This window comes from Hypanus sabinus, chromosome 1, assembly GCF_030144855.1.
Source record: "Hypanus sabinus isolate sHypSab1 chromosome 1, sHypSab1.hap1, whole genome shotgun sequence".
Classification (NCBI taxonomy): Eukaryota; Metazoa; Chordata; class Chondrichthyes; order Myliobatiformes; family Dasyatidae; genus Hypanus; species Hypanus sabinus.
The window spans coordinates 90028007-90049550 of record NC_082706.1 but is presented as its reverse complement, the minus strand read 5'-3'; the positions used below and the strand labels follow the sequence as shown (position 1 = coordinate 90049550).

Sequence of the window (21544 nt, the reverse complement as noted above, 5' to 3'; positions counted from 1 at the left end):
TATCCATTCAACAGACCTGCCAACTCAGCCCACGTCAGGCTTGCTGGGCCCTTTCGAGCAATTCAACTTCACCTTTTCCTTCCGATCAGGCTCCAAAAACACTAAAGACGGATACCATGTCACAACAGTTTGACCCAGCTGAAAACAAGATAGATCCTTGCTATGATCATCTTGAGAACCAGATCTACCAGGCTCTACAGCACAAGCCTGAATAGGCTGACATACCAACATGTACGTGCTGGCAGCCATGTGACCTGAGGCACACCAGTGGGGCCCATTCCTCACCACTCTTCAGCCATCCAGGCCCATGAGACTCTGGATTTTCTGCAATGCTGGTTCCAGTGGCCCACCATGGTCATAGATGTACATCAGTTCATCAGCTCCTGCCCTCAATGTGCCCAGTTCAGTTCCTCCAACCAGAGGTCCACGGATTTCCTGCAGCCCCTGCTAGTTCCTCAATGCTGGTGGTCTCACATCACCATGAACTTACTCACAGGTTTGTCACCTTCCAGTGGGGCTATGGTGATCATAATAGTGGTGGCCCACCTCATTGCTCTCTCAAGACTTCAGTCAGCCACTGAGTCAGCGGACCTGATTCTTCAACGTGTAGTTCGCCTCCACAGTTTCCTCTCTGAGAACGTGTCAGACAGGGGCCGACAATTCATCTCCCACTTCTAGCCAGCCTTCTGCTTCCTCCTCCGCACCTTAGTGAGTCTGTCGTCTCTCTAACGTATGCAGACCAATGGACAGTCAAAAAGAGTCAGTCCGCAAAAAAGTTTCTGAAATGCTTCGCAGCCTCTAACCCTTTGAATAGAATAAGTTTCTGCTCTATGCTGAGCGGTGCCACAACCTGCACACCTCCTCTGCCATGGGTATGTCACCCATTGGCATGATTCAAGGCTACCAACCCCTGTCGATCTCCATGGTGAAGCCAATGGTGGAGGTCTTGTCCACCTTGACCCTGGTTTGCTGCTGTCGGAATGCTTGGAAGAGGGCACAAAGGGACATCCTAGCTGCCAACTGTGCCAATTGCTGCCAGGCTAACCACCATCAGTACCCAGCCAAACTACACCGGCCTGGGAACCTTGTCTGGCTGTCCACCCAAGATCTGCCCTTGTGTACCGACTCCTGGCAGCTCTTGCCCCTGTTCATTGGTTCCTTCAAGATTGCCCACTGAATCAGTCCAGTCACTTACCATCTCCAGCTCCCACCATCCCTCAGGATCATACCTACCTTCAACATGTCCTGCCTCAAGACAATTGTCCTATTACGCAAGACAGGCCCTTCGGCCAACAAAGCTGTGCCGAACATGACCTTACCTTAGAACTACCTAGGCTTACCCATAGCCCTCTATTTTCCTAAACTCCATGTATCCATCCAGGAGGCTCTTAAAAGACCCTATCATTTCCACCTCCACCACTGCCGCCGGCAACCCATTCCATGCACTCACCACTCTCTGCGTAAAAGCTTACCCCGGCATCTCCTCTGAACCTACTTCCAAGCACCTTATAGTTCTCTACAGTCTTTTTGAAGAGGTAAGGCTCAAATTAAGCAGCAGAATCTCCAAGATAATAGCTGTGCATTGTTTTCTGATTCACGTGCAAATTCGCAAAGGTCAAATAAATTTAGTAAAACTAGTCCATCGCTCAAAGAAAATGCCATTAGTTGTAGTCTACCATCACTGCAGGATTTGTGTGTCTAGGACAAAGAAGTGAGCATGAAAAATAATTATTGACCCTACCCACCCTGCATTCTGCCTTTTCCATAAGCTGCCTTCTGGAAAGTGCTATAGGGCTATTAAAACGAAAACTTCATACCACCTTAAAAGTTTCTTCCCCCCCAGGAACTTAATCTGATCAACCATTCTAGTTGGCCTTCCCCACCCTCTCTCTATCTATTACTCCCATCACCACACTTTAAACCACCTTTTACAATGCTGCCTACATTGAAACTGCATGATGATATTTATGCACATTTTATTGCATATCTGTACTGTAACCACTAATTTAATTTTTATGTCAGAATTGTTGAAAGTTGTTGTTTGTTATTTGTTGCGCTCTGACCAACACAGCACAGCAAATTCCTAATACAGATTGACAACCACAAATCCGGAATGAATGGGGTCTGTGCAGTGCCGGATTAGTGATTTTGCCGAATTTATGAACTTAACACCTCTAACCAACTTGATGATTACCTCACCCTCAGAAAAAAGAAATGCCAAACGAATTATAGGAAAGATGTCAACAAAATAGAGAGAGTACAGAGAAGATTTACAAGAATGTTACCTGGGTTTCAGTACCTAAGTTACAGAGAAAGGTTGAACAAGTTAGGCCTTTATTCTTTGGAGCGTAAAAGGTTGAGAGTTATTTAAAATTATGAGGCGGATAAATAGAGTTGATGTGGATAGGCTTTTTCCATTGAGAGTAGGAGAAATTCAAACAAGAGGACATGACTTGAGAGTTGGGGGCAAAAGTTTAAGGATAACACGAGGGGGAATTTCTTTACTCAGAGAGTGGTAGCTGCATGGAATGAGCTTCCAGTAGAAGTGGTAGGTTCAATATTGTCATTTAAAAAAAAATTGGATAGGTATATGGACAGGAAAGGAATGGAGGTTTATGGGCTGATTGCAGGTCAGTGGGACTAGGTGAGAGTAAGCATTCGGCACGGACCAGAAGGGCTGAAATGGCCTGTTTCCGTGCTGTAATTGTTATATGGTTGTGGTTAAATGAAAAGCAATTCTTTCACAAATTCTGATACTGGTCTGACAGAGTCAACTGTCGCTGCATAAACAGGGAGCGATATTTAGCTTTCAAAGAGCATAATATGCAATGGTCTGGGGGTTGAATTAATGGCATACGGTCAGGTGGCAGGTAAATACCATAAACATTATTCTTTACAAGAGTTCTGCTTTTGGATGCCCACAGCAGTGTAATTGGTGGATACATACATAATTCACAACCACCAACGTTGAGTTGGGGTTCATTTTAAGAGGCAGGTCTGATATGATTACATATTTATGTAAAGGATTTTTAACACACTTTGTGTTCAGATTTAGGAGTTCAATAAAATGTATTTCGGTTTGTTCTTAAACATAAAACACCTCACTCCATTTTATTTGTGAAAACCTACACAGTTATCTAAAATCAGCATTATCTTACAAGTTTTGTCCAGACCAAGAATCACAGTGAGCTCTTGCTTCTGGAACAAAGACCATTCCAATGTAATGTCAGCTATAATCCATCCTTTTTTGTTGGCATAGTAAATTACTGGAAACTGCTTCGTACCTTTGAAAGCTCTGGGAAGTAAACTTTTACTGATGACTAACAACTTACACCCATGGGTTCCTGTAGCATTAGAGCAGCAACACAGTGACATCATCTTTTGTTGCTTTATAACCTGTTGGTAACTCTACATCCTCTTGAGTCAGTGTTTGTCTTGGAGTACAAAGCGGTCTCGTCCGCATTGTAGACCTGCTTGGGACTGAAATTTTCATCAGAAACTAACTTGGCAACCTCATCAACAAACTCAGCAGCTGCTTCCTTGTTTGCTGACCATTTTTCACAACACACTGCATGAAATTTTATACAATGCCACTGCTTGAAACACTGAAGTCACCCTTCACCGTAATCACACTCATAATTCAGTCCTAGTTTATTCATGAAATAATGTCACTTGTTCCAAAGAACTGGAGCAGCTTTTGTTTTGGTTCTTTATATTGAACTGTGGAAGAGCCAATGTTATACATCTCATATGCTCTTCACAGACACACCACTGTCGAGTTTTTTCAGAACTTCCATCTTATCTTGTACAGATAACACACGGTGTTTGTGCTTTACACCACGAGAAGCACTTCTTTTAATCAATGAAGACATGACTAGAGCTAGACAAGCGCAGGTTATAAAAATAAAGGCAAAATAGCACAGAGGAATGACTTGCTTCTTTTAAAGTGTTATAAACAGCTTATTTTGCTAATGGTGCCACCAAAACAATGACGATGGGTTGGTGCAACAACGTAGGAAATTTGAAATTAGGCTGGCGAAAGTTACGTCTCAACCAGCAGTGGAACCACATTACTGACTGCTGGATTCGAGGTGATTGACCTGTACAAGTAAACGTAAATGGTGAATAAAGTTGACCCATGAAAAAGCAGAAATGGTTTTTGGTCACAGAGCACTGGCACTATATTGGGCAAATCAGGAGTGATACTAGTGGGGGGCCGGGGCCAGTGTTATAGTGAACCACATGCTAGAGATGTAGAGAGGCCTGTAAAATAATTATGGGGCAAGGAATCAAAATTTTAATGATAGGCTAGAGAAACATTGGAAAAGGTTGAATAATGGCTTTGTTAATTAATGAGCATCTTAGTAGCACAGAGAGATTATGTAAGTTCAGCAAACTATAATGTAAGAACAGTTTGAGTAAAGAAAAGAAATAATAAAGGCAAAAAAATTATTTTAGTGAACAATGTACAGGCCCTCAAAATGAATCATCTTGGAGGGAAAAGTATCAAGGAAGAAAAGTTAAAAAAAAAAGTATAGAGTGGGTAAAGACAACCTAGATACATAAACAAAAGAGATTCTGTAGATGCTGGAAATCTTGAGTAACACACACAAAATGTTGAAGGAACTTAGCAGATAAGGCAGTATCTATGGAGGGAGATAAACATTTAACAGTTTGGATTGAGGCCTTTCATCCTGCATGCCCTCTTCATGAAGGCACCCACAGAACAGCAACCACAATAAGACTATATTTTACATTCAGCTTGAAGAAAAATGAATGAGTCCAAAGCTAATAAGGTAAATTCTGATGATATTGAAACAGAGCGAGGTAAAACAAATTGCCAACTGGGCTTAAGAATCAGTCAAGATTCAATGACAGGTATTTAAAGGGATCTCTCAGAATATATTCTAACAAGAATGAAATAATCTAAGGGAAAGATGAATTACACACAGTCAAGTAAAACAAGAGTTTAAAGATTGTATCAAGCTTAAAGAACAAAGCAAATAATTGGGCAAAGCAGGTAGCAGGTCTGAAAAATGGACAGAATGTATAAGAAAAACAATAAATAATTGATTCATCAGGAAGGCAAAAATACAGTATAAGATTAAGATAGCCAGAAACATTAAAAAAGTCAAGATTTTAAATTGAAAAAGGACACAAATAACATTCTAAAAAGCTGTCATGCAGAAACTGGAAGGGATGAAAATGGCAACCACCAGAGGAGATATTGAACAAACTATTGGAACTGAGGGCTGCTAAGTTTTTGCATGGTAATAGGTGTCATTCTGGGTTCTTATGGGTGACTAATATTGTTCTAATTTTCAAAATTCTATTTGATTGAAAAAGAGCAAATGTAACTCATGTATTGAATAAAAGTAGGAAACCAAAGAACAAGAAACCACCAGTTAGCTAAACATTTGTTTGCAGCTATTATTAAAGACTTTGTAGCAGGCATTGGGGTTGTGTTACTCACCTTTTAAATTGCCAGGATCTAATTCTAATACCTTTTCAGCATCATCAAGAGCCTTCTTCCATTCCTGAAGCTTAATTTCAGCTTGAGCTCGATTGTTAAATGCGGTTACATTTGGCATCACTGATATGCTTCTGGATTGAGGCAAGGGAGAAAGAGAAATAAAATAATGAATGAGTACCGATACTATTTATAGGGAAGGGAAAATAGCTCTCTAGTTTAGAATTAGAAATACTACAATGGGGCAGTAACTTGGTGCCAAAATAATAACAAAGCTAATGACACCCTTATTTACTTACAAATCCTACTGTAACTTCTCTCCTCATTACATAAGCCCTCAAATTCAGACGACATCCTTGCAAATATTTTCTGTGCTGTCAGCAGCATAATTACACCTCCTCAGAGGCTGGTGAATCTCTGCAACTCTGTCTCTGAGGGCGGTGGATATGGGATCATTAGATATACTTAAGGTGGAGATAGACAAGCATTTGGAAAAACAAGGAATTAAGGGGTATTGGGAACAGGCACGTATTTGACAAATGCTTTTAAGCCTTTATTGAAGTGAGTCAATACAGAGATTGCACTTATAAATGGGATGCAGTAGATTTTTTTTTTGTATTTGTTCATATCACATCTTTCTATGCCAGTGGTGCCAATATGGATCACGATCATTGACTGGTCACCTTCTCCAATCAGAATTTTCTACAGCTCTTCAATTATATCCTTCATCCTACAACACACCATCCATGACACACATCCACTGTACTTCTGCAAAAAGACCTCTCTGACCTACTAAATTCCATATCATGAAAGTTTTTGTGTTCCTTATCTGTTCAATTGAGCAGGTACAACAGCCTGCTGCTACACTTAAATTCCAAAGCACCATAGTATAATCATCCATAACAAAATGCAATTATATCACATTTTCACATACTGTATGCCTAAGCCATTTCAGGTCATTGTTTAAATAAATTAGATGGTTCTACATCAACGTTCACATTTTATTATTATTTAATAATCTCATGGAGATAATTAGACATAAAGTGCAAGATAATTTCATTAAAATAATATGGTTATGGTTAAATAATTTAATTTAAACAAATAAAGGAATCAAATTAGATTCTCGAATGTAATCCTTTTGTCTACATCTTTTATTATAAAACCTGAGGATTCTTATTTCCAATTTGATGCATATACAAGGCCATAACTACACTTCTTTTTAAAAAAATTTTTAACCATAGGATAGAGATATCAGTATGCAGGCTACATCCCAAAACAGTTTACCTAAATCCCATCAAAGCAAAGAGTTTTTAGTTTTAGCATGACAGTTGTCATCTGTCTGAGAATGCACTATATTTGAATGCAGAAGAAAGATGACTGAGCTGCATCGCTCTAAAGTAAGTTATCAGTAGCAAACCTCTATGTGTCTGGAACTAGACTGTGATAGAAGGACAAATGATGATTCTTGGGTCACAGGAAGATAAGAAACAGAAGCCTGCTTTGCCATTCAATATGATCACAGATGCTATTTACTTTCGTGCCATTTTCTATACTAACCCCATATCTCTCAATTCACTGGTCAGCATCTCAGAAGTAGCCACAGCTCTTTACTTAGATTTATCATAAAACCATGATAATAAGACACAGGAGCAAAATAAAGGCCATTTGGCCCACTTCACCATTCTTCTTCACCATTAGTCATGGTTGATTTATTATTTCTCTCAACCCCATTCTCCTGCCTTCTCTCCGTAACCTTTGATGCCCTGAGGAATATACCAAATCATACATCACCAAGGAGTCAACATGCCATCCTTGAGCCACATCTACATCTGCAAAGTACACAAACTCCCAAGATTTGTGAAGGGCAGGCAATGCTTTACAAACTTGATCGACTTTTTTCAGGAGGTAACAAAGTATGCCCACTGAGATACTGTTCTATGCATCCTTGGTACTGGTGCCTCACACAAGACTGTTTCCTCAGCTGCCAACTTTACCCTGATACACTCATGACCGTGATGCCAGATCCTGCTCTAAATCCAAGTTTTCAGATGACACCACCATAGTCAATGAGTCTGAGTACAGAAAGGAGATAAAGATTCTAGTGACATGATGTTCTAACAACAACCTTTTCTCAATATCAGCAAAAGGAATGTTTGTTGAATCAGGAAAAGGGACAATGCACATGTTCTTGTTTACATCAGTGATGCTGAGATCGAAAGTGTTGAGAGTTCCTCACAGTTAATATCACCAATTGCCTGTCCTGCTTCAACCATAGGAACACTATGTCAAAGAAAGTGCCTCAGCACCTCTACTTCCACAGGAGACTAAAGAAAATTGGCACATCCCTGTTGACTTCACCATTTTTTATAGATGCACCACAGAAAGCATCCTATCCAGATGAATCATGGCCTGGTATGGCTACTGCCCTGCTAGTGACAGCATGAAACTCCAGAGAGAAGTGTACACAGCTCACTGTATCAGGAACACCGGCCTGCCTTCCATAGCATCTGTCTACACCCTCACTGCCTTAGCATTTAACATAATCAAGGACCTCTCCCATTCCAAACATTCTCTCTTCTCCCCCCTCCCACTGGGAAGAAGGTCCAGAAGCCTGAAAGGAAAGTTTCTATCCTATAAGATTGAATGGGCCTCCTGTATGATAAGATGGACTTTTAACCCCCAGAATCTACCTCATCTTGGCCTTGACTGTCTGCCTGCACTGCACTTTTTCCTGTAACTGGAGCAATTTATTTTGTTATTGCTTTTCCCTTGTACTACCTCAATATACTGAAGTTTTGAAATGATCTGTATGAATGGCATGCAAAGCAAAGTTTTTCTTGTACCTCAGTGAACAACAATAAAAAACTAATATACCAATTCCCTTAATATTCACAAATTTATTAATCTCTATCTTGAATGGAGTGAGCAACTGAGCCTTATACAGTCATCTTTAGTCGTGAAATTCACTAAGCAAGGAAACTTCTTATTTCAGTCCAGAGTGATGTTCCAGACACTCCAGTGTCAGGGGTATATCATTCCTGCATTAGTCTCTCAACCCAAAGGAACTTTGTATGTTCTAATTAAATCATCTCACATTCTTCTAAACTCCAAAGAGTTTACCGTACACCCAGCATACTTAATCCCTCCTTATTGGCTAAACCAGGGGTGGGCAAACTTTTTGACTTGTGGGCCACAAAGGGTTCTAAAATTTGACAGGGGGGCCGGACCAGGAGCAGATGGACGGAGTGTTTTGGTAATACACCTCATAAGAGAAAATAAAATATCATGGGATATGTAGAAAACATGTGCTTTAATTTCAATTGAAAATGAACAAATGCATTACAACAAAATATCTGTCTTTGAAGTCCCATGGTATTTAGCTATTTATTGAAATGACTTTTAAAACACTGAAAATTAAATGAATAAAATACAGCTTTTTTAAATAGTAACAGTTATTATTTTAAAGCACTGAAAATTCTGTTATCCTTCAAGATATTATCATCATCACTCTCCTCCTGCCTGTCTTTATTTCAAAAATGGTAGGAGATGCAGGTCTACTTGTCCTGCTCCTTCTTATTCAATTGTCCCCTGTGCCAAAACTCAACAACGACCAGCCAGTATGCGGAGCGCGCTATTTGATCTGGAGCGCATTTTTTATTTTGAGAACGTACGTGCACCTGCGCACTACTCATGTCCATTACTTAACAGAAATGACATGTAACATGTAAAGCTTATTGAAAAAAATATTTTCAAATGCATTTTTTACATAACACAACGAAGAAACTTATTTTTAATTTCAGTGGGAACAGTGTTGTTGGTCTCCCTTTTTAGCCAGCGCATCAAAGTCTGGATTTAGTTTTGTTGTGGCGATTCTCAGGATGTATCTGAGGTGTTGGTCAGTTAACTTGGATCTGTGGCTGGCTTTGTTGATGTTCATGACGCTGAACGCCTGTTCACACAAATAGGTCGAGCCGAACAAAGAGTAAAGCGCAAATGTGGAGTAATACGCTGCACCTCAACAAAGGTCAATGTGTAGCGGTGTGCTACATGCAGTGCTAAAATTACGACACGGAGTCGGTAACTGCAGTCGAAGAAAAAAACTTTATTCGAAATCCCCAACCTCACTTTTAAGCCTCCCTCAACCTGCCCCCCGTGGCGCAGAGGCTCCAAAGCTCTGTGCTCGCAAATCCCCGCAGGCTATCTCCCTTAGCCGGAATGCTGGCTAATTGTGAGCCGGTTCGGATGTGACAGGAAATGGGTCGCCACAAATGTATATAGAGTGCGTCATCTATTGGGAAAACGCCAGAATTGCGGGAAAAAACTTTAACAAGGTTTATTAATATAATTTCATCAAGTTCTGCGGGCCGGATTAAAAAGCTTAACAGGCCGCATATGGCCCTTCACTTTGGAAATCAATTCTGTGAACTTCTGTTGTACTCTTCTTTATATGGGGAACCAGATGTCTACACAATAATATAGCTGTAGTCTTAATAGAACATAGTGTGTTAAGGTGCCTTTAAAACAGTATTTTTGCTAAAAGCTGACTACATTTACACATTAACCTTTAATGATTTATGTACAACAGCACCCAGGGCTCTCTGGTTAGCAGCACTTCTCAGACTCTCACAACTTTATAAACAGTAGAGCATGGAAATAGCCTTTTCAGCCTAATTTGCCGATGCAAACCAATGTGCTGACCTGAGCCGGTACCAACTGCTTCCATTTGTGCATTTAATCCCCTTAAACATTTCCTATACATGTACCTGTCCAAATATCTTTTAAACACTGCAATTGTAAACAAGATTAAAGATGACAATTAGCTTTGAAATGCGTCACTTGCGTCACATCAAATCAGTGAGGATTGTGCTGGGCAGCCCAAAAGTGTCGCCATGCTGTTGAATTCTGTTCATTTGGACTATCTAGTTATTTAGTAGGCATGCATACTTCCCCTGTTATGCGAGTGCGCATCAGGGGAAAAGGGGGAATTGTGGGATGAAAAGGTGACAGTCCTTATGCATTGAACTGAGACGTAGAAAGTAAAATTGTTCAAACAAAAGAAAAACGTGTCTTTGTCATTTGGGCATTAACAATGCTTCCGGCGCCAAAAAAACATGCCTACATTTCACTACCCCTAACCTACCTCTTTGGAATGGGGGAGGAAACCAGATTACCTGGACGAAAACCACACAGTCACAGGGAGAACCTGCAAACTCACTACAGAGAGCAATGGGGATCAATTGTGCTAACCATTACATTTTCCATATACACACTATGTTCTGTATAGAAAAACTTGCCCTCATATTCCGTTAAATTAAATATATTTGTTTATCTAGTTGTCAACAGAGCATTCCAGTTATACTTCTGATCCTTCTGTGTACCAAAGTGATTCTGCAATTCCTTGTGCAAAGACATTAAATTCATTTCAAAGTAGGTTATTAGACACAAACTTGTTAGAAACATTCTTGAGAGATTCAGGATGTACACATGAGTTTTATTTTCAATTTTCACAGATCAAGCATATGTGAAGGTACCTAGTGTAGTAAAGCAATGCTTCTTTGTAGTCCCCAGCTCGGAAAGCTTCATTCCCCTTGTCTTTTTCCCGATCAGCTAAAACCACTTTTTCTTGGTCAGTCAAGCCTGAGGAATGAAATCATACCCAAACATGTAAAAGCATGAGTTCAAAGTTAAAAAGTTCAAAGTACATTTATTATCAAAGTACATATATATCACCATATACAACCCTAAGATTTTTTTTTGTGAGCATACTCAATAAATCCAATAACCAAAACAGAATCAATAAAAGACACCACCAGAAGGGTGGACAGCCAACGTGCAAAGACAAACAATACGCAAATACAAAAAAAAATACTAATAATAAATAAGCAATAAATATTGAGAACATGAGATGAAGATGTCTTAAGTAGTTATCTAGTTTGAGGTTATCATGTGAACAAAAGCACGCAATAAAGTAATATTAATATTACACTTATTAAGCAGCCCTTTATGCCTTTTGAAAGATCATACATACTACAACCAGTCTTTAATTCATGAATTTGAGTCATGCTTTTACAGGATGCTTATGGCAATATTTGTAATAAGGAAACTATGATAATGTAAAGTGGTTCCGATGCTTCTTCAGTCCCAAGGTGTAGATAGAAATCCTTGTAGCTTAGATTCTAATACTGAATTGTTTTTCATACTGTTTTCAAGTTCAAAGTAAATTTATCTAAGTACTGTACAGATATGTCACCATACCAACCCTGAGATTTATTTTCTTGCAGGCACACTCAGTAAATTCAAGAACCATAATAAAATCAATGAAAGAACAAACCCAACAGGGTGGACAAGTAATCAACATGCAAAAGACAACAAACTGCAAATACAAAAGAGAAAAAGAATAATTAATAAATAAATAAGCAAGCAAGTAATAAATATCGAGAACATGAGATGAAGAACCCTTGAAATTGAGTCCATAGGTTGTGGAAACATTTCAATGATGGGGAAATGAAGTTGTCCCCACTGGTTTAAGAGCCTGGTGGCTGAGCGGTAGTTACTATTCCAGAACAATTTGAAGATAAAAGCAAAAAATGAGACGTACAATGTTCATCTAAGTAGTATGTACATGATTTTCTCTGATTCAACAATAATTACCTGTTGTATCAATGCTCTTCTCTATTCCAGAAATTGAATCATTGAAGATAGTTTTAGATTTACTTTCTTCCTTGCCTTCATCAATTTTGGCACATTCTTTCTCCACATCAAATCTGGGATCAAAATTTAGAACAATCATATGAACTTGAGAATAGTAATATTAATCCTTCATAAAGCAAATATATATATATACATACATACATATACATACATACACACACACAATTAAGTTTGAATCAATAACACTTCTGGTATGCTTAAGAATGAAATCAAGTACACAAGAAGAACACCAGTAGGACATTAGCTTTGGCAAATAAGGTAAAATAAAGAATACTGAGAGATCCTATTAGTGTTGATAATAAAGGGTAAATAGGGAGAGAATGGAGTACCTCAAGGATCAATGTGGCAATCTAGTGTGGAGGCACAGGTTATAGACTTAAAAGAATACATCACATCTGTATTTAGAGTCGTAAAGTATTACAGCACAGAAACAGGTCCTTTGACCCATCTAGTCCAAACTTTAGCACAAACAGTACCAAACTATTATCCTTCCTAGTCCCATTCACCTGCACTGTTCAAGGATGTTTTCTGAGAGAAGTAACCTTTGCAATGGATAAAGGAAACAAATTTACAGTAAAGTTTTGAAAATCTGCTTTCCTATTGTTCAGAAATCCCAGTGTATAACGATCCACACTATCTTTCGCATACTCTTTTAATCACAGCTGGACCCCATTCCAGTGCTTCCTTTAAACTCATTGGGGCTCTATTCCTATGCTGGTTTACTGGAAAATTCATTACAACATTGTATAACCTCTGAAAAAAGGCAAATTTAATGTATGTTAGTGTATTAATAGGAGTAGTATCAATATATCAATACTCAGGTCTCATTAGTCTTAAACCCCAAATTGCTGAGGAAACAGGACTATTAGAGTTTTATTATACTTATACTTCCAGAAAGCATCTAATAAAGTGCCACACCAAATGTTATTGCAGAAAATAAAAGCTCACGGCAGAGGATGTATTACACAGACATAGATAGATAACTGGCTGGCTAAAAGGAGATGGAAGTCATAGTGACCTTCTTATGCTTGATAAGAAATATCAGGTAGTGTGCCACAGAAGGTATAAATTACTTGATTACTTGAATAAATTACTTGATAAATTATATAAATTACTTGAATAATGGTAGCAAAGGTAACGTTGGTTAAATTTGAAAGGAAGTTGTGAAAAGTACATAAGGAAGCTACAAAAGATCTAGACAAAGTTATCGAGTTAGACAATATGGAAACAGGCCTTTTGAGTTAAATCAATGTCTATGTGAGCTAGTCCCATTGCCTACATTTAACCCATAGCCTTCAAAATCTTTCCTATCTACATATCCATCTAAATGTCTTTTAAATGTTATAATTATCTGCCACTACCACTTTCTCTGTCAGCTTATTCCACACACCCACCATCCTCTTTCTCAAAGTGTTGCCCCTCACACCCCTTTATATGGCAAAAAAATGTGCTTGATTAACAAAAAGCCATTATGCAAGTCCTGCAATCATTTGGGGTGTTAGTGTTTACTGTTAGGACAGTGAGGTCATGTCTCAGTAATACAGGGCACTGGTGAGCCCACGTCTGGTGTACTGTACACAGTGATGGTCTTCTCATTTAAGGGTAGATTTAAATACTGGGAGAAGTTCTGAGATTTACAAGGCCGATACTTGTAATAGTGGGTCATATTGTGAGGAAGTATTGCACAAGCTAAGCTTGTATCCACTGGAGTCTAGAAGAGTGAAAGGCAACCCAATTAAAGCCCATGTACAAGATTCTGCAGGATGGATATGCAGGGTATTTTTCATCGTAGAAGAATCTAGAACTATAAATCACCATTTAAAAATAAGGCAACTTCTATTTAAAACAGATTAAGTGAAATTTCTTTAATAGAATAGGCAGTCTTTGGAATTTTTCCTCATAAATCTCTGAATATGTACCTTTAAAACAAAGTTGGCTTTATTCTTGGAAAGGAAGGGAGTGAAAGGTTACGAGAGATAGGTGGGAATGAGGATTTGAGGTTGTTATCAGATCAGCTGTGATCTTCACACAAAATGCCATAGATGTTGCCTGACCTGCTGAATTCCTCCAGCATTTTGTGTGTACTGCTCTGGATTTCCAGCCTCTGCAGAATCTCTTGTGTCTATGTTTTCCTGCAACTAGTTTGTATATTGTGTATATATAATGACAAATTGACAATTAATTTTAATTGACGACTTGTTGAGTATCTTTAAATCCTCCAAATTATTATCCTTTGCTCAACTGTATTAGCTATCCGATTTACACAATAAGTAACATACTTGTCCCATTCACTGTAATCTCTGGGAGCCATCCTTTTCTTTACCGTTGATTTCTTTTCCCCAAAGCCATTCTGTAAAATAAACAATTATCAAACACATGACCAAAAGTATCAGTTTCACTCATGTCAAACTGCATCACACAGAGACATACTTGGGGAACTATAACCAAATGAATCAATGCTGGGATACATGCACTTTCTCACAGCATCAAAAGTCACAGCATGAATCCAGACCCTTCAGCACAAAAAGTACATGCCGACCACAAGCCCACCCAGCTAGTGCTAATTTCTAGCATTCAACTCAAATCTCTCTAGGCCACACCCTCTGCAGGCATCTTTCCAGATGCTTCTTAACTGATACCATTGAACCTTCTTCAACAGTTCCTCCGGCAGCTCACCCCAAACATTTACCACCCTCTGTGTGAAAAAGTTGCCCCTCAGGTCTGTTTTAAAACTTTCTTCACTCACCCTATATATATGCCCTCTTGTTTTAGATTCTCCTTGCCCAGAGAAGACTGCTAACTATACACCTAATCTATGGCCCTCATTCTCCATTTTCCAGGAAATAAAGACCTAGCCTGACCTTCTAGCTCTTTGTAAATCTTTTCTGCACTCTTTCAAGATAAACCATGACTTTCCTATTCAAGATGAGCAAAACTAAACACAGTACTCCAAATGCAACCCTCACCAAAGACATATACAACTGCAACATAATATCTCAGCTTCTGCACTCATTGCCCTGCCTGATGAAGGCCAGTGTGCGAGATGCCTTTTTCACCAGTGTCTTCCTGTAACGCCACTTTCAACAATAATACTCCTGAGCTCCTAGGTCCCTCGTTCCATTACACTCCCCAGTGTCCTACCCTTCACAATGCAAATCCCATACTGGTTTGACTTTCCAAACTACATCACCTCACACTTACCTGTATCCATTTATCACTTCATGCACCACTTTCCCAACAGATCAATATCCCCTTGTAATCTACAATAACCTTCTTTGCTAGAACACCACATCATAATTTCATGTCATCTGCAAACTTGCTCATCAAGTCCTGAGCATTCATGTCCAAATCATTTATATAAATGGCAGAAAAAACAAAAGTCCCTACACCGACCCCTGAGATGCATCCCATCATCCCATTCTGAGGAACCTCGTGCATGGAATATAATGAAGAGATGGGATTGGAAGTCATGAGAGGTTTCTCTTTAGCCTAGGATGCTGAAACTAACTACAGTCTCATGGTTCTAATCTACATCGACTAAAGATGTTGTCGGAGGACTGAATCTGGAACATTCTCTACACTTCTATGCCTCTGTGCAATTTTGCATGGTGTGTTCACTTAAGTGAACCATCAGAGAAGCTTTGTGCAATTTTCAAGCTTTTCATAAGAACATTTCAAGTTCTAAATTATATTTCTAATTGAGGATATTTTTCTCTATTTGCCACCTATTAATCTTCAAATGTAGAATAATCCTTCTGTTTAAATCTGACTTTTTTTCATATGCTGAATATAATTCCCCTGTGATACCTCTTCATCTTTCCCACAACCCAAGACTATTCCCAACCCATGATACCAGAACTCTATCTACCCAGCCCTATCAAAACTATATAACAAAGCTCATGGAACCTTATTATCCTCACAAGCATACTGATAATATCTTGTCAATTTAAGAATTTCAACTTCTTTTAGTTACATATGCCTGGAATACATTTTTACTTTGTATTTTTTCCAAGCAATATAATTAGTATAAAATATGAATTTAGTTTGACCATATATTTTACAAAATGTTTGAATTGATTAAATCAAACCATACTGTATTTCAATATATGTAGACTCCAGCAATACATCAAACTATTTTATTACCTCTGAAATATCCAATCAAATTCTTACCTTGCCCAAATTTTAGCAGAATACCATTTTATCCTAATATCAAATGTTGCTTAATAATAGTTCCTTTTTAAGTGCTATGGGATGTTTAACTTTATTGAATTAATGAATTCAGTGAATTAATGAAAATAGGTTGTTAGTGTAACAAAAGTGAATTTCACAGAACTGTCCTACTTCCACTCCTGTTCTGTAGTCTTTAAAGTGTCTGATAAGTATAATGTGGAATCATACTCAGTGGGTGGCACAGTTGTGCATCATTTTACAGCACCAGCAATCACCGATTGGGGTTCAATTCCCACCATTGCCTGGAAAGAGTTTGTACATTGTTCCTGTGACCACATGGATTTCCTCTGGTCATTCCAGTTCCTTCCCACATTCCAAAGACATAGGGTTAGGGGTGGGGTTAGGGTTAGGGGTAGTGAGTTTGGGGGGGCATGCTACATTGGCTCAGGAAGTGTGGTCAGCATAATTCTTCCTCCCTTTCTCCCACAGTCAACTCTCCATTCATATCAAATACCTGCTTGTTCAGGCCTTTACCTTTCCCACCCACCTGGCTTAACCTATCACCTTCTAGCTTGTCTTTCTTCCCTTCCCTCCACCTTTTTATTCTGATGCCTTCCCCTTTCCTTTCCACCCTTGATGAAGGGTCTCGACCCAAAACATCGATTATTTATTTATTTTCATAAATGCTGCCAGACCTGCTGAGTTCATTCAGCATCTTGTGTGTGTTGCTCTGGATTTACAGCATCTGCAAATCGCTGATTTGATTTGACACAAATGATGTACATCACTATATGTTCCGACATTTTGATGCACATGTGACAACTAAAGCTAACCTACACAATCTAGGACGGGGCTAGATGATGCCTGATGGGGCAGAGTGTGGCATTGTCTTCCTGCTATTTCCACTGGACTTTTGTGTTAGCCCAATGCCATCCCAAATGCTCCTTCTTCATCTTGAACAGTCGTAAGCCAGGGATTCCCAAGAGTCAATGGAGATGTTATAGTTTCTCAAAGGAGACTTTAAGCACATCCTTGAATTGATCATTACTTCCTGAGACAGAACTACTTCAAGAGTCCAATATCATGCAAAGAAATTAAGTGCCTATTCATGAGTGTGACCAGGGCCTCAAAGCTCACAGGAGAGCACACTTACTTTGATTAACTTATCCTATCACTGAACTTGGAGGATACTGTTTATCACTTTAAGGTTATATTTTAAGTACTCTATGTAACAGGTTATTTACTTATCAATGAGGCAAGATGTATGGCTTGCTTTCAGGATTTCATCAACGTTCACCTCACCAAGAAGGACAAAACTGTTTTGTTATCACTTTTGAAGATTCTCATACCCAATACTTTAATTATATATATAAAAAAAAATCAAAGAACCCAAATCTTGACATGGTTGTTATTTACAATACATCTCCATTGACTGGAACCAAAAATCCTAGAAAATAACCTTTCAAGCAGAAAATGTGAATAAAAATCACAATAAGAGAAGCAAAAGTATAAAAACTTCCATTTCTACCTGGTGGGAAAGAAGTGAAGCATTGATCCCACGAACAGGAACATAGTTTTCTGAAATAAAACCTCCAGCCGCTGTTTTTTGGTATTTCTCTTCATTTTCATTTTTCTTCATTTTGTCTGTCCAATTCTAGCAAAATATAAGCGATACATAAACAATATTGGTTCTTGATCAGTCTTGGGGGAAGAGGTTAGAATAAAACTTGGCTGGCAAAATCTTGCAATGGTAAAATACCTGAAGACACACAGCGATTAAATGCTTTGTTGTTATACTATACATTGTTCCATAGTCCATTCATATTAAATACAAACTTCATACAAACAGAACTGTAACATAACAGAAAAAAATAATGGAAATAATACAAACACAGAAAGGTTATCACAGGCAAGGCGACCGTTCAGCCTATTGAGTCTATGACAGTTCAATACAAGAATAATCCAATTAGTTCTACTCTGGCATAGACACAAACGGTCGAATAGCTTTCTTCCCTGTTCTGCGATTTCCATTTAAAAATATTCAGTCCTAAGATCCTGCAAACCTTTTCAGTTCAAATACTTATCTAGACGCCTGTCAAATGTTACATATGCTGGTACTCTACCAGCTCTACATCCCAGATCCTAAACACATTTCATGGCACAGCTGAAGATCTCACCAATGTAAACTGGAATCAAGGATTGTCAAATATACTTGAATAGCAGTTGTTAAGTAGTGAATGCCTCAATAGACAATGGACAATAGGTGCAGAAGTAGACCATTCGGCCCTTCGAGCCTGCACCGCCATTCTGAGATCACGGTTGATCATCTACTATCAATACCCGGTTCCTGTCTTGTCCCCATATCCCTTGATTCCCCTATCCATAAGACACCTATCTAGCTCCTTCTTGAAAGCATTCAGAGAATTGGCCTCCACTGCCTTCCGAGGCAGTGCATTCCAGACACCCACAACTCTCTGGGAGAAGAAGTTTTTCCTTAACTCTGTCCTAAATGACCTACCCCTTATTCTCAAACCATACCCTCTGGTACTGGACTCTCCCAGCATCTGGAACATATTTCCTGCCTCTATCTTGTCCAATTCCTTAATAACCTTATATGTTGCAATCAGATCCCCTCTCAATCTCAATTCCAGCATGTACAAGCTCAGTCTCTCTAACCTCTCTGCATAAGACAGTCTGGACATCCCAGGAATTAACCTTGTGAATCTACGCTGCACTTTCTCTACAGCCAGGATGTCCTTCCTTAACCCTGGGGACCAAAACTGTACACAATACTCCAGGTATGATCTCACCATGGCCCTGGACAAATGCAAAAGGATTTCCTTGCTCTTGTACTCAATTCCCTTTGTAATAAAGGACAACATTTCATTAGCCTTCTTCACTGCCTGCTGCACTTGCTCATTCACCTTCAGTGACTGATGAACAAGGACTCCTAGATCTCTTTGTATTTCTCCCTTACCTAACTCTACACCTTTCAGATAATAATCTGCCTTCCTGTTCTTACTCCCAAAGTGGATAACCTCACACTTATTCACATTAAACGTCATCTGCCAAGTATCTGCCCACTCACTCAGCCTATCCAAGTCACCCTGAATTCTCCTAACATCCTCATCACGTCACACTGCCACCCAGCTTAGTATCATCAGCAAACTTGCTGATGTTATTCTCAATGCCTTCATCCAAATCGTTGATGTAAATCATAAACAGCTGTGGTCCCAATACCAAGCCCTGTGGCACCCCACTAGTCACCACCTGCCATTCCGAGAAACACCCATTCACCGCTACCCTTTGCTTTCTTTCTGCCAACTAGTTTCCTATCCATGTCAATATCTTTCCCCCAATGCCATGAGCTCTGATTTTACCCACCAATCTCCTATGTGGGACCTTATCAAATTCCTTCTGAAAATCGAGGTACACTACACCCACTGGATCTCCCTTGTCTAACTTCCTGGTTACATCCTCGAAAAACTCCAATAGATTAGTCAAGATCAGTCAATTATAGTGTTGACACATTTCGACCATGGTGAAAGGCAGCACCAAAGCTCTTTGGTTGTCCAAAGGTACAGAGGAAAATGTAATGAAAAGTATACAATGGATGTCAGATGATAGTGAGAATCAGGCTGATTATAGCAGATTCTGGAGGAATTCAAATAAAATGAATTAGAGAAACAAGTAGAAAGATGAGAAAAGGTAGAAGGGACACATTAAATGAGACCAGAAATGATCTAAATGTATTGAAATAGTAAAAGAATAGGAGGAGCAGAAGGTGGTTGTAAATCATGGATCATAAAGGAGAATATCTAGATGCAGAGGTACTAATTTGTACTTACCATCAGTCTTTAACAAGATAATGCTTTTGGGTTCTCAGCAAAGGAAGACACAATTGAGATAATGGGTGTGTTAAATGACAAAGAAAGACTAACTCTGCATAAAATGGATGGATCATCCGTTCGAAATGGGATGCATTCCAGGCTGTTGAGTGAAGACATTGCAGAGCAATTGACCATCATTTTTCAAACCTCTGCAGACGCAGGATGGTGCCTCAGAACTAGACTTTTATTTTGTTTGAAGAATGGGAACAATGAAAACTGAAACTATACCACAATCAGTTCGGCCTTAGTAATAAGAAGATTTAGAAATGAAAATCAGAGGCAAATGTAACATTCATCTAGAAAAACCTGGATTGTTTAGTGAAAGCCAGCATGAATTTATTAAAGACAAAACATGTTCAACTAACTTCATAAACATTTTTTGAAGTAATCAAAAAAGACTAAAGAGGAAAATGTGGTTATTATGTGTACGATCTATCAAAAGGCATTTTAACAGGTGTAAGACTGAATCTAAAAGCATAAAAGGGGAGGTAGTAGACTAGATAAAAAAAACAGCCAAAAGACAGAACAAAAAGTGTTTTAGTGAACATTTTTTCCTAACCAAAAGGATTTGTTCAGAATCCTTTCCTTTTTAAAAAAAAATATAGCTGATTTAGATTTAAAGATGATATGAAATCTGGAAGTGAGGTGAATTATGAGGAGGTCCTATTAGGATTCAAGAGAATATAGGTAGGCACTATGTTAAGATAGGAAAAATAAAGAGAGACTGTATCAATTAATAGACACACTTCTGAAAACAATACTTAAAAGAGAGAGTCATGGAATCATACAGCATGGAAGCAGGCTGAGCAGTGGGTGCTAGCTGTATTAGTCCCATCCTCCAGCACTTGGCTTATGCTTGGGTGATTAAATACTTCTTGTGTACTGTCAGCATCTCACTTCCATCACTCTGAAGTCCCCTTCAGATCCCCTCTAAATCTCCAACCCCTTCCTCTAAATCTATACCCTTCAGCATTTTATATACCTCAATCATGTGCACTCCTACCCTCTTCTGTTAAAGGCAAAACAGAACTAGGCTCTCCAGTCTGTCTTCATACTAAAATGCTCCATCCCAGGCAGTCTTTTAGTGAATCTCTGCACCCTCACATCTTTCCCAGAGAATGGTGATGAGAACAACATAAGAGTACTTCAGATGAGATCTGACCAATATTTCACAAGGTTGAAGCATAACCTCCCTGCTCTTGTATTCAGTGCTCCAGATGTGGAGAGATATATGCATAGGTTATTGAGTATGAGAGGATAAATTCAGAGAAGTTTCTACATTATCCCCGTGACCATGTGGGCT

The 21544-nt window shown here is 38.9% G+C and overlaps 1 protein-coding gene across 7 annotated transcripts in view; it reads right to left on the bottom strand.

The window, feature by feature from the left end:
- The window catches only part of LOC132395291 (sperm-associated antigen 1-like), a 151397-nt gene that overhangs the window by 104173 nt on the left and 25680 nt on the right, over positions 1-21544 (bottom strand). For all 7 annotated transcript variants that reach the window (XM_059971684.1, XM_059971703.1, XM_059971721.1 and 4 more), the window contains 5 exons: positions 17880-18005; positions 14461-14531; positions 12122-12234; positions 11002-11107; positions 5474-5604 (listed from right to left, as the gene is read on the bottom strand). In XM_059971684.1, the coding sequence (XP_059827667.1) occupies positions 5474-5604; positions 11002-11107; positions 12122-12234; positions 14461-14531; positions 17880-18005 (547 nt within the window). The remainder of the gene's footprint in view (positions 1-5473; positions 5605-11001; positions 11108-12121; positions 12235-14460; positions 14532-17879; positions 18006-21544) is intronic.